An 11,838-nucleotide genomic window follows, 5' to 3' on the forward strand; every position below is an offset into this window, starting at 1 on the left:
GCAGCCGAATTCTGCTGCCCAGTGCAGGGCTGTCTGAATGTTTGCCCCCGCTGCCAGCAATGCCTGCACACATGCCTCGTGTCCCTTCGAAGCTGCCAGCAGCAGCGCTGTCTGCCCATGCCGGTCTGCGGCATCAACGTTTGCCCCCGCTGCCAGCAATGCCTGCACACATGCCTCATGACCCTGCCAAGCTGCCAGCAGCAGCGCTGTCTGTCCATGCCGGTCTGCTGCCTCAAAGTTGGCGCCAGACTGCAGCAGCTGCAGCAGGCAGCTCAGGTGTCCTTGAATGGTGGCAACGTGCAGCGGCGTCTTCCCGCGGCTGGCAGCCGCTTTTACGTTTGCCCCCGCCGCCAGCAGCTCCCGCACGCAGGCCTCATGGCCCTTAAGCGCCGCCAGGGAAAGAGCTGTGGCGCCCCACTCAGTGTTGGCCGCCTCGGTGCAAGCGCCAGCCGCCAGCAAGACTCGCAGGCAAGCTGCACTGCCCAGGATTGTTGCCCTGTGCAGCAGCGTGTCGCCGCGACTGTCCCTCTCGGTGAGTAGGCCCGGCTGCTGACTGAGTGCTGCCCCCAGCCATTGCACGTCGCTGCGATCCACTGCTGAAGCCGCTTCCTCCAGCGAGCTCATCTGCAGGAAGAGGGGCAGCCGTGGTTGTGAGCGGCGCCGTCCAAGAGCGGCGGCTGAGGAGCGGGTCGCCTGCCCACCGCGACGGCATCAGCCAGCTTGCCTCGTGCGTGCTTCAGGCAAGTGCCAGGTGCCTGTTGACACCGCAGCAGCACGATGGAGCAGCAGACAGCAGCAAAGGAGCTGTGGCAGCCACGAGAACCTAGGTCAAGCTGGAGCCTCTGCCTGGCTGTCCAAGGCTGCGAGAGTTACAGGCAAAGCAGAAGGGCCGCTGAGCCCCTGGGCTGAGCTTTCCACCGCCACGTCGCCGCTGGCGCTTTGTGCGCTGAGGGATCTGTGGAGCTTACAGAGTCTGGATGCAACAGAGCAACGATTTTGGAGTTGCAAAAGCCTTCTGGTGGTTGGGCTGTGGCTGCGCCAGGCGTTGGTAGGGCCTGCCTCACACTTGGCTAGCTGCCGGCCTCACTTGAGCTTCCGCGGCTGGGGAAGCGCCGCTGCGCTGTGCTGTGCTACGCTCGTCTTCCCCCCGTCTCCCGCCCTCTCATCCGCTCGCTGCCGCTCACGGCGGCGCTCCCTGCGCCCTGCTCCCTGCGCCCTGCGCCCTCAGGCTGTGTCCAGGTAGTGGCAGGACGACAGCCTCACGCCCCGGCCGCACAGCAGCGCCCGCAGGCTCTCCACCCGCACCAGCCGGCACTTGCCTGCAGGGGGCAGGGAGGGGCGGCGGGAAGGGCGCAGCACAGGCTGTGCGAGCGGTGCGCGTGTGTTGGGGTGCCGCAAGCAGCCATGCAGGCGCTTGGCGTTGGGTGCAGGCAGCGGAGCAGGCCGCACAGCAGCTGGGCGGGCGCACAGCGCAGCGGGCCTCTCCTACCGATGTTAATGTGAGTCATGCCAGGGCAGGCCTCCACCAGCGTGCGGATGCCGCGGTGCGTCACCTGCGCAGGCGCCCAGGCAAGTTAGGCAAGGGGCAGGTGGGGGAGGCAGGGAAGAGGAGCGCCCGCACAAACTCCCACTGCGGCGGGGCGGCGCAGCTGTGCCACACCCGAAGCCGGGAGCGGGCTTGCCTGCGGGACATGGTACAGCTCTATCTCCTGCAGCAAGCTGCGGTACCGTGTGCCGTCGTGCAGAGCGCCGCCTGCCGCTGCCGCGCTGCTTTCGCTGCCGGTGGGCGCCCCGGCCGCGCCCCAAGCTGCGCAGTCTTCGGCCGCGCCGCTGCTGGCGCTCCGGTGCGCGGCCCGGCTGGCGGCGCCGCCGGCGCCGGCGCTCCACAGCGGGCCAGTGCTGCTGCGGTACAGGCTGGCACAGGGTCGATGCCCGCCGTCGGTCCCAGCGCCGCTGTGCGCGCCGGGGGCGCAGCCGGCGGCCGCCAGCAGCAGCAAGCCGGCATCCGTGATGCGCACGCAGAAGGAGAGGTGGAGGGATCGGAGGAACCGGAGGCGGGCCACCTCCCCCAGCCCCGCGTCTGCGGCAGAGGCAGGAGGGCAGGGCGGAGCGGGGAAGAGCTGAGCCAGCCATGCAAGGCGGGCGAGCGAGGGCTGTGGTGCAGACTGTAAGGACATAGGGCAAGGCGAGGGCAGCCGCGGCGGGGCGCGGCTTGCCTGACAGGGTGCTGCAGTGCCGCAGGTCCAGCGACGTGAGGTGCCTGAGCGGAAGGGGCGAGGGGTGCACGCCAGAGGCACGCCGAGGTGTCTCAGGGAATTGTGCGTGCTCACAACGCAGCACGGCGCAGCACACGCAACCACAGAGGGGCGTAGCGCGGCGCAGCGCAGGGGTGCAACACACACGCAGCACAGCGCAGCACCGTGCAGCGCAGCGCAGCGCAGCGCAGGCGCAGCGCACCGGCAGCTGGCCGCCACGCGAGCCACCGTGGCGTCTGCGTTGTACAGCAGGCCCCGCAGCGACAGGCACCGCAGCTGCCCGCAGCGCTGCAGCAGCTCGCACACCGCGCCGTCTGCAGAGGGGTGGGTGGTTGTGAGGCAGGTGGGCTCAATTCACGTGTGTGGCAGGGCCAGCCCACGCGAGGCCAGCCGCCCGCCTGGCCGCGAGGGCGCTGCTCACCCGTGGCGGCGGTGTGGTTGATGGTGAGGCTGGTGAGCTGGCGGTGGAAGCCGACCGGCAGCTGTGGTACCGCCACTTCTGAGCAGCCCCCGTCGGCTCCCGGCAGCAGCGCAACGGCCGCGGCGGCCGCCACGGCAGCCGGGCGGTGCGCCAGATGCAGCAGGCCGGCGTCTGTCACCCGCCGCGAGCCTGCAGACAGGTTCAAGCGGCGGGACACCGCCGACAGTCGAAAGGGGTGCTGCTCGGCGGTGCTGCTTGCCGACGCCGGGCTGGCCTCGCCAGTGCTGCTGCCACCCAGGTGGTGTGCACGCCTGGCGCCCACCACAGCCACGGCCGGTTTGCTGGCTCCAGCCGGCTGCACCCGCAGGGGCCTCCTTCCTTCTGATGCTGTACCGCCCATCGTCCGCCCGCAGGGCCTCCTACTTCTCAAACAAATGCTGTGCCCTGGCCCACCCACCTGTGACCGCCAGGTGGTGCAGCGCTGTGCAGTGCTGTGCCACGTGCAGCAGCGCCGCGTCGGTAACGCCGCGGGGCTGGCGCTGGTAGGCGCCCGGTAGGAAGGCGAGGTGGGCGAGGGAGGAGATGTAGTTGGAGAGGCACAGGGTGCGCAGGCAGGGCAGGCCCCGCGCCAGCGCCGCCACCCCCGCATCCCCCACCGCGGTGTGCTCCAGCACCAGCTCCTGCCGGCGGCGGTGGAGGGGGCAGGGATGGGGGAGCATACAAGGGAGCAGGGGGGTGAGGGTCGGTAGTACACGATGGGAGGCAGGGGCGCGCGGGCTTGGGAGGAAGAGCGGACGGGGTGTGGGTTTGAGGGCAGCAGGATCTCAGCGGCCTGGCACTTGTTGGCGTTGGCGGGGCAGACCCATCTAACCCCTTCTGACACACACCACACACCACACCACCACACCACGCTGCTCCCCCGTGCGCCGCAACACCCGCCACCCCAGCCAGCTCGCCTGCAGCAGCTTGCAGCGGGAGGCCACCGCGCGGGCTCCCACGTCGGAGACGGCGGAGCAGTGGCGCAGGGACAGGCGGCGCAGGCGGGGGCAGCCCTGCGCCAGCACGATGAGGCAGTCGTCATCCACCACCGGCGCCTCCAGGCCTTCCTCCGAAATGCTCACGTCCTGCGGGCAGGCAGGCAGGCAGGCAGGTCGGTGCAGGGTGGGAGGCTGTTGGGTTTGTAGTGGCTGTGTTGTTGTGGCTGGTGTGTATGATGGCTGCTGGGTGGGGCACGGCAACGAGCCGGCCGGCTGCTGGCGCGGCGCCGGGGGCTCAACGCAACGACCGAGCGGGGGCTTGCCTCCAGCAGCGGGCAGTTGGCGGCGATTGTGAACAGCGCTCGGAACCCCAGCTGCAGGGAGGGAGGGAGGGCAGGGAGGGCAGCAAGCGGGGTGCTGGTGTGGTGTGGCAGGAGCGCAGCGCTGGAATGCATCGCACCAGCACACGCAGGCATGTTGCAGCCGGCTGTCGCCACAGAGCTGCTGCTGCAGCGGCAAGTGGCAGTCGCAGGCGGCGGCGGGCACGTGCCTGCTCCCCTTCCTCTCCCATCATCAGCAGCCCGCTGCTGCGCCGCGCCACGGTGCAGTCCAGCGCCCGCAGCTGCGTGCAGTGCTCGCCCACCTGGCGGCAGGGGTGATGTGCGTGTATGCGGGTGTGGTGAGCTGTTGAAGGGACCGTGTGTGTGTGTGTGTGTGTGTGCCCAAAGCAAGCAAGCAAGCCAGTCAACCACCCACCCAGCCAGCCAGCCAGCCAGCCAGGCGCGCACCTCCATCAGCGCCCGGTCGCTCACTCCAGGGCAGTCGTGCAGCAGCAGCGAGGTGAGCTGGCGGCACATCTGCGGCAGGCGCAGGCAGGCAGGGCAGGCCAGCGGGCACTTGCCCTCTACAGCCCCAGCACCGCAGGGGAGGCAGCCGCCTGCGGGCGCCCGGCTGCTGCTGCACGGCCGCGGCCCAGCCAAGGCAGCGCCTGGCTGGCGCAAGGGAGGGAGCGGGCGCCCCGCCAACACACTGAAATGTGCATGCACACGCACACACAGGCACACACAGGCACGCATGCACGCACGCTCACACACCACCCCCTCACACCTGCGCCACCGCAGCCAGCCCCTCGTCGCCGACGCGCGAGCAGCGCAGCAGGCCCAGGCGGCGGAGGCGGCTGCCGCCGTGGGCCAGCGCCCGCAGCCCTGCGTCTGTGATGTCTTCCAGGTAGAAAGAAGAGGCGGGGTTGAACACGCACTCCTCCCCGCCCCGGTGGCCTGGATGGGCAGGCATGGATGGGGCGGGTGGGTGGAAGGGAGCAGGCGCGGGGCGTGGCCGGCAGCGGCCTGGGCGCGCGGCAGAGCGCAGGGACGTGCGGCGGGCGGGCGTCTGTGCCGGGCTGCGGCTGCGCATGCAGCAGGGCCTCGGCCCGGGGCCGCGACCAGCTGGCGGCTGCTGCGGTCATATGCAGGGAAGAGAGGTGCATGTGTGTGTTGTGGGGGAGAGCGCGGAGGGAGAGAGTGCGGCCTCACTCACCCAGCACAAGCTCCTCCAGCAGCGGGCAGCTGCGGGCCAGGATGGCCAGGCAGCTGTCGTTCAGCCGCAGCTGCAGCAAGCGGAGCGGGAAGGAACAGCCCCCCGGATGTCGGCAATGGGGAGGTGGCGGCGCCTGCAGCCATCCCATCCGCAGGCAGCAAGCTGGGCCAGCCCCCTGTCCCTCCATCCGCCCCGGCCCCCTCTGCCACCGCCTACCAGCCGCCCCCGCCCTCTCTGCCGCAGCCTACCAGCCGCCCCCGCCCCTTATGCCGCCGCCTACCAGCCGCCCCCGCCCCCTCTGCCGCCTACCAGCCGGTTCGTGGCGGCGCTGTTGGTGACGTTGACCAGGCGCAGGCTCCGCAGGTCGGGGCAGCTCTGCGGCAGGGAGGGGGCGGGGGCGGGCGCAGGCCGAGGCGGGCCGCAGGCGCATCAGCAGCGCAGAGCTGGGCGAGGGGCCAGTGCAGGGCCAAGGCCTGCAGGCCTGCCGCACAACTCGGCAGCCGCATAACCAGGCAGCCAGCGAGCGTATAGCCTGCAGCTCAAGCAGCACAGCCACCGCCCACGCACTGCACACCCGCACAAGCGCACACACCTGTGCCAGCAGCTTAATGATGTACCCATCCACCGGAGGGCAGCCCACGTCCGTCGCTGCCGCCGCCAGCGCCGCCAGCGGCTGCGGCGCCGCCTGCCACGGCTCGCCGGCCACGGCGCGCGCCACGGCATCGGCGGCCGCCGCCAGCGGGACCTGCGGCGGCGCCAGCTCCAGGTGAAGGCGGTGCAGGGCGCGGCAGTGCTGGCTGCGGGGCGGCAGGAGAGGGGAGGGGCCCGGCGGCGGTGAGGAGGCGAGCAGCGGCATGGATCTGCCTTTGGAGCGGCCAGCAAGCAGAGGAAGATGCAACGCAGCCCGGAAGCGGCCACAGCAGCCGAGCCTCTCCAAGCTGCACCTGGCGTAGTGCACCGCTGCAGGCAGGTAGCCCAGGAGGCGGCGGTGGGAGCGGTCGGATGGTGCGAGGCCGCCGCCGCCGTCCCCACTGATGATGCCCGAGCCGCCGCCCAGCAGCAGGAGGTTGTGCTGGCGGGACAGCAGCGGCAAGTCAGCTGCCGCGTTAATCTCCAGCCTTGTTTCCAGGATCCTCTGCATGCAGCAAAAGGGAGCGTGGCTCAGACAAGCGCCCTTCCAGTGTCACTCGGACAGAGGCAGGCAGCGGGTGAGGTGCGACCAGCAACCCACGCGCCTGCGCGAGCTGCGCCCAGTGCCGGCACACCGCGGCGGCCCTGGCGGTGTCGTGCAGGCCAAGAAGGAAGAAAATCTCTTCTTGCAGGGGCACAGGCAGCGCCTCAATCGCCAAGAACGCCGGGCTGGGCGCCAGAGGCGCAGCCAAGAGCGCCGGCGGAACGGCGCCGGCGGAAGCGCCAGACATGCCGGGCGGCTGCAAGCGCCGCTGCGGGACTGCTGGGAGGCCCCCGAGACTGCTCAATTGCGCTCAGACACAGCAACGCGTCTCGGGCCACACTGGCGCATGCGGGGTGCTCTCCTCTCGCGCTCGCTTGCTTGCAGAGGCAAGGGTCGCTTCTCCACTCGACCGCAGAGCAACCCAGAACAGTTGCGGGTGGAGGGTTTCGCTTACGCAGCCCTAGGGATTGCCGCCAAGGAAGGGACCCGCCAGCGTGGCGGCCTCTGAGCGATCTCTATCTAGGGTTCATGCATGCATTACACAACCACATTGAGTTCCTCAGCCCGCACCTGCTGCCACGCCCGTCTGGTGCCAGTGCCACAGCACCGCCCCCACAAAGGCCCACAGGCCCGCCAGCCCGGTGGTGGCCGCCCAGCCAAGCATGTCGGCCGCCTGCAGCGCGGGCGTGCACAGCCGCGTGTACTGGCTGCGCCGCAGCTCCTCCTCCGCCGCCGCCTCCCTGCCAGCATCCCGCTGCCCCGACACAAACTTGCCCGCCGCCCGCAGCTGCGCCCGCCACACAATCAGCGTGGGCAGCACCAGGCCCAGCGAAGCCTGCAGGAAGGGTGGCAGGGAGAGAGGGTGGCGTGGGGCCGCCGTGGGGGCGGGGCGGGAGACTGGGTTCGGGCCCCGGGAGGGCTGGGCGCTGGTTGAAGCCGCGCCGGCAACGCAAGCCTTGGCAGTGCCTCCTCGCCTCGCCCACACCACACCACACCACTGCCACGCCAGCCAAGGCTCGCCTGCAGCGACCAGACCGTCGCCACACACTTCTGCGCGTCGGAGGAGGCGTCGGCCGCAGCCGCCATGTGGCTCCAGGTGCCCAGGCACAGCATGGAGGTCAGGTGCTGCGCCGCCTCGTAGGCCGCCGCCGAGACACGGGCGTTGCGAGGGTGGCTGCCGACAAACTGGTGGCACACTGCGTGCAGCCGGGCGCACCCAAAGCGGGTCGGCACACTTGGAGGTCGCAGCTTTGTGGGGTCGGCAAGCACAGCGCAATGCGGGCGCAGGCAGCCCGGCCGCGCGGCGTGGGGGAGAGGTGTGCTGGCAAGCCGCGCGGGGCCGGCCGGGCAGGGGGCGCACCCAGCAGGCGGCAGAGCTGCGCTGCTGCAAGCAGGCGCCGCGGGCGGCAGGAGGGCGGCGCCTCACCTGGCGTGGCGCGGCGGCAGAGCAGCAGGGTGGTGACCCCCTGTACCAGCAGGTGTGCCGCCGGCGGCAGCTGCATTCCCAGCGCCGCCACGGCGCTGCCGTGCAGCCAGCCCACGCCCATGACCAGAAGCAGCACCGCGCGCACCAGCCGGGCGGTGGCGCCCAGGGCGGCGGCGGCCCGGCGCGCCACCGCCGCCGCCCGCCGCCGCCTCGGAAACCATCACTCCTTCCGGCTCCATGACCCGCATCACGTCGGCAATCAGCGGCAGCGCCGCGAACTGGGCCAGGCGCAGCAAGACGACCAGGGGCGTCCGCACCGCGAGGTAGCGGCGCCGGGCCAGCGCCGCCGCTGCCCAGGTGCCCACAAACGCCGCCACCAGCACCGCCAGCAGCAGCACCTCGTGCCGCACCAGGGTGCCGCGCGCCAGGGTGGCCAAGTGGACGCACACCACCATGACGGACAGGGCCCTGTCGCTGGCAATGCACTGGCTGGCCAGCGCCTGAGCCAGGCTCTGTGCAGGCGCTGCGGCCCCTGCCGGCGGCGGCGGCGACTCGCCCGCTCCAGCGGCAGCAGGCCCCCCGCTCGCGCCAGCTGGTCCCTTGAAGCCCCCCGACATGCTGGTTGCGGTTCTCAGAGCAACAGACCACAGCCGATCGGCCGTGGGCATGCTTCGCGCAAGGCCTTCCAAGGAAGCGGGAGATTATTGGAGCGGACAATGTGGATGGCGTGGAGGAGGCAATTGTGAGCTGAAACAGGGCACAGGAGCGACGGCCAAGCGAGCGGTCATTTGGGCCGGGGCCATTTTGCAATGCAGGACGCTTCGGATTTGTTTGTGGTTGCAATAACCGTGCTGGGCGGCCGAAACAAGCGTCCGACGCCATACGCATGGCTGCACCCGCGGCTGGCGCCGCCGCCGCCGCCGCCGGCAGTGCGGCGCTGCAGTGGGCGATGTGGCATGCAGCCCGAGGGCTCAGCCTGGAGGGCTCAGCGGCAAGCTGCCAGGCTGGGCATCCCTTGCTGCTGCACAGCTCCGCTCCTGCTTGCTTACCGCGAGGTCGCCCCCGGCGGCTGTGCAAGGTTGTGGCACGCGGGGCGGCGGGAAGCCTCCGGCAGAACTCAGCGGAGGATGGAAGAATGATGATGCATTCCCTGCAACACGTACCAGCTCCTTGATTGGAAGCCATCGACAATGGGGCTCCAGAGGCCAAGGGAGACAGTCGCTTGCCGCCGCCCGCCCCCCAGCTGCGCTGGAGATCCAGGCCAGCAGCCGCAGCATGATGGGCACATTACGCCAACGGATGTCCCGCGATCTCCTGGTGACTCAGTGGTTGCTAGGAGAAAGGTTGCTGACCCCTTGGGCCGCCTGAATCGCTGCACTGAGCGATGACACGCAGCGCCTTGCACACAGCCCAGTTGTGAGCTGCAGAAGCCCCAGGCGCTACACGCCGCACCAATGAGCAAGCTGCAGTTCAGCCGGCCCGCGCGGCGGCAGCCGCTGGTGCGCCGCCGCCGCCGCCGCCCGCCGCCGCCGGCTGTGGGACGCTCTCTCTGTTGCTTTCCAGCTCGCACTCGTGGCCGCACTTTGCTGCCCCTCGTATCGCCTTTGCCGATCAGCACGCTTCCCAGCAGGCTGTTGCACCTGTGCAGAAGCAGCCGCCCTGGCACTGCCGTTTTCGCTGCCGCCGCCGCCGCTACCGCGCTGCCACCTCCCTCCCGCCCCCCTCTGACCTCTGCCCCGCAGGTGATGCTGTCCCTGCTGCTCAACATGCTGCTGTTGGGAGGCAGCATGGTCTGGTGGTCTGGCGGGGGCCTGCTGCTGGGCTCTCCGCAGCAGCAGGGCGGCGGCGGGGGGCAGGTTCGCGGCGCCGCCGGCTTTGAGCGCTGCGAGCGCGGTGAGCTGGATGAGGCGAAGCTGAATGAGTGGGGCTGCAAGATGTTCCACAAGGCCTGCTTCGACCAGGTGTGGCCCGCCGCCGCCGCTACTGCGCTGCAGCGCCCGGCGCCCCCGCTCCGCCCCAGCCCGCCGCCCGCCGCGCTTTCTTCCCGCGCAGGAGAACCTGCTGCTGCACAGCGGGCAGAAGACCCCAGACCATCCCAACTTTACCCACGACGAGCTGTTCAAGACCTACCCCGTCCCCGCCTACGTGCTGCCGGGATACGAGGAGCCGCTGGGTGAGTGAGCCAGGCAGCCGACGTGGGCAGGCGGGGCCGGCTGTGGGGACGGAATGGGACTGGCTGTTGCTGGCTGGTGCTGGCTGGTGCTGGCTGGGGCGCGCTAGGGCGCGCTGGGGCTGGCTGGGGCGGCGGCTGCACCAAGCGCGGCGTGCCTGCGCCGCCCCCGCCTGCCCCCGAGGCCGTCGCTGTGCGGCGAGTGTGCCGAGGCCTGCCTGCTTCAGGCCTCTCGCGCGTGAGCTGCGGCGCCTTGCCTGCGGCGCCTTGCAGGCACGCCGCACTACACGCCTAAGTGCTGGGACATCGACATCCGGGGGCCCACCCCTTACGACCCGCCAGATGTGTGGCAGCCTGCAGGTGCGGCGGGCGGGGGGTGGGCCCGCGCGGGGGCGGGCGCTGCTGCGGCGGCTGCGGCGGTGCCAGGGGCTGGGGCCGCTGCGCCAGAGGCTGGAGGAGGGTGGGAGCCTGGCTGTGCGCTTGGCCGGCAGCAGGATGTCCCGCCCCTGGGGCGCGCTGCCGCTGGGTGTGTGGCGGGCGCCTGGCTCCTCTTAACCCCAACCAACAACCTGCCGGCAGCCTGCCGCCCCGGCCTGCCAGCCTGCCTGCTCTGAGGTGGCACCTGGCCATCCCACCCGCATGCCCCGCCCCGCGCGCTGCTGCCCCTGCTGCCGCCGCAGACTTCACCCGCCCCGCATGCCGTGCGCTGCTGCTGCCCCTGCCGCTGCCCCTGCCGCCGCCGCAGAGTTCACCAACTGCACGGTACCGCTGGTGTGGTGGGTCACCTACTTCTCCGTGTTTGGCGACCTGTACATCGGCGGCGCGCTGGCGCTGGACATGATGCAGCAGCAGGGCGCCTTTGACAGGTGGGCGTGTGCGCGCGGGTGTGTGTGTGGTGGTGGGTAGCGTGTGAGTGTGTGGTGGCTCGACTGGTGGGCGTGGCGTGGGCAGTGGCTGGTGGGTGGGGTGGGAGTGAGTGTGGGTAGTGTGGGTGTGTGTGGGTAGTGGCGAGTGGTAGTGTGTGCCTGTGTGTGTGTGTGTGTGCCTGTGTGTGGTGGGTGGATACGTGTGCCCCAGGCGTGATGGTGGAGTGCGTCCCTTGGTTCGTGCCGGCCCTGCCCTGCACAGCGCATCCGGCTGCATACTTTACCCCCAATCTTCTGTGGGCGTGGCGCCTGGCATGCCTGGGCTCCCTGGCAACCCTCACCACCCCCCCCCCCACACACACACCACACCACCACCACCACCACCACCGCTTGCACACGCCTGCCTGCCCTGCCCTGCCCCGCCCTGCCCTGCCCTGCCCTGCCCTGCCCTTCCTTCCCCCCAGGAACGTCACCCTGGCTCCCTTCTCGATGGGCATGGACCTGCCGCCCTGGTACCAGTCGCTGCTGGACCCCTTCACAGCGCACAAGGTGGGGGGCTGCTGGGGGGCGCCTGGGCTGGGCTGGGCTGGGCTGGCCCGGGCTGGTCTGGTCTGGGCTGGTTCTGGGGCTGGCCTTGGCTCGGAATCTGGACCCAGCCCCCGCCGGGGCAGCCCACACCCTCCTGCCCCCAGCCGCCAGCCATGCGCAGCACCCCACATGCGCCCGCGTCGCAGTGCATGCCCCAGCGCCGGCCGCCACGGTCCCACGCCGGACCCGCCCAAAGCCCCGCCCCCACTCCCACTGGCCCCGCCCCCCGCTGTAGGTCCAGTGCCTGTCCTCCCTCTCCTCCCGCGAGCACATCCGCACCGGCCAGCCGCGCTGCTTCGAGCGCGCTCTGCTGTGCAACCTGGTGCGCGGGTGGTGCGCCGGGCAGACGCGCCTGCCTGCCTGCCTGCCTGGGAGGCCCCGACCGGGATGGGCGTGCCTGCCTGGGTACGGCCCCAGTGTTTTGC

General features: G+C 70.9%; 2 protein-coding genes across 2 annotated transcripts in view; one reads left to right on the forward strand and one right to left on the reverse strand.

Annotated features, from left to right (window-relative positions):
• Nucleotides 1–1,224: 1,224 nt before the first annotated feature.
• Nucleotides 1,225–8,406, reverse strand: CHLNCDRAFT_141508 (hypothetical protein; the record flags this gene model as incomplete). Its single annotated transcript, XM_005843071.1, has 20 exons — nt 1,225–1,319; nt 1,490–1,553; nt 1,692–2,080; nt 2,420–2,569; nt 2,677–2,865; nt 3,134–3,356; nt 3,576–3,800; nt 3,962–4,027; nt 4,255–4,296; nt 4,442–4,510; nt 4,761–4,930; nt 5,190–5,259; nt 5,499–5,564; nt 5,782–5,986; nt 6,134–6,324; nt 6,455–6,639; nt 6,934–7,198; nt 7,399–7,559; nt 7,724–7,747; nt 7,935–8,406. The coding sequence occupies 20 exons, from the start codon at nt 8,404–8,406 to the stop codon at nt 1,225–1,227; spliced, it is 3,321 nt and encodes a 1,106-aa protein (XP_005843133.1).
• An 837-nt stretch (nt 8,407–9,243) lies between these two features.
• The window catches only part of CHLNCDRAFT_141509 (expressed protein), a gene marked incomplete at both ends in the record, with an annotated part of 6,310 nt that continues 3,715 nt past the window's right edge, over nt 9,244–11,838 (forward strand). Inside the window, 7 exons of the mRNA XM_005843035.1 lie at nt 9,244–9,288; nt 9,532–9,750; nt 9,842–9,962; nt 10,233–10,319; nt 10,705–10,825; nt 11,290–11,374; nt 11,649–11,735. Coding sequence (XP_005843097.1) covers nt 9,244–9,288; nt 9,532–9,750; nt 9,842–9,962; nt 10,233–10,319; nt 10,705–10,825; nt 11,290–11,374; nt 11,649–11,735 — 765 coding nt within the window. The remainder of the gene's footprint in view (nt 9,289–9,531; nt 9,751–9,841; nt 9,963–10,232; nt 10,320–10,704; nt 10,826–11,289; nt 11,375–11,648; nt 11,736–11,838) is intronic.

This window comes from Chlorella variabilis, assembly GCF_000147415.1.
Source record: "Chlorella variabilis unplaced genomic scaffold CHLNCscaffold_35, whole genome shotgun sequence".
Classification (NCBI taxonomy): Eukaryota; Viridiplantae; Chlorophyta; class Trebouxiophyceae; order Chlorellales; family Chlorellaceae; genus Chlorella; species Chlorella variabilis.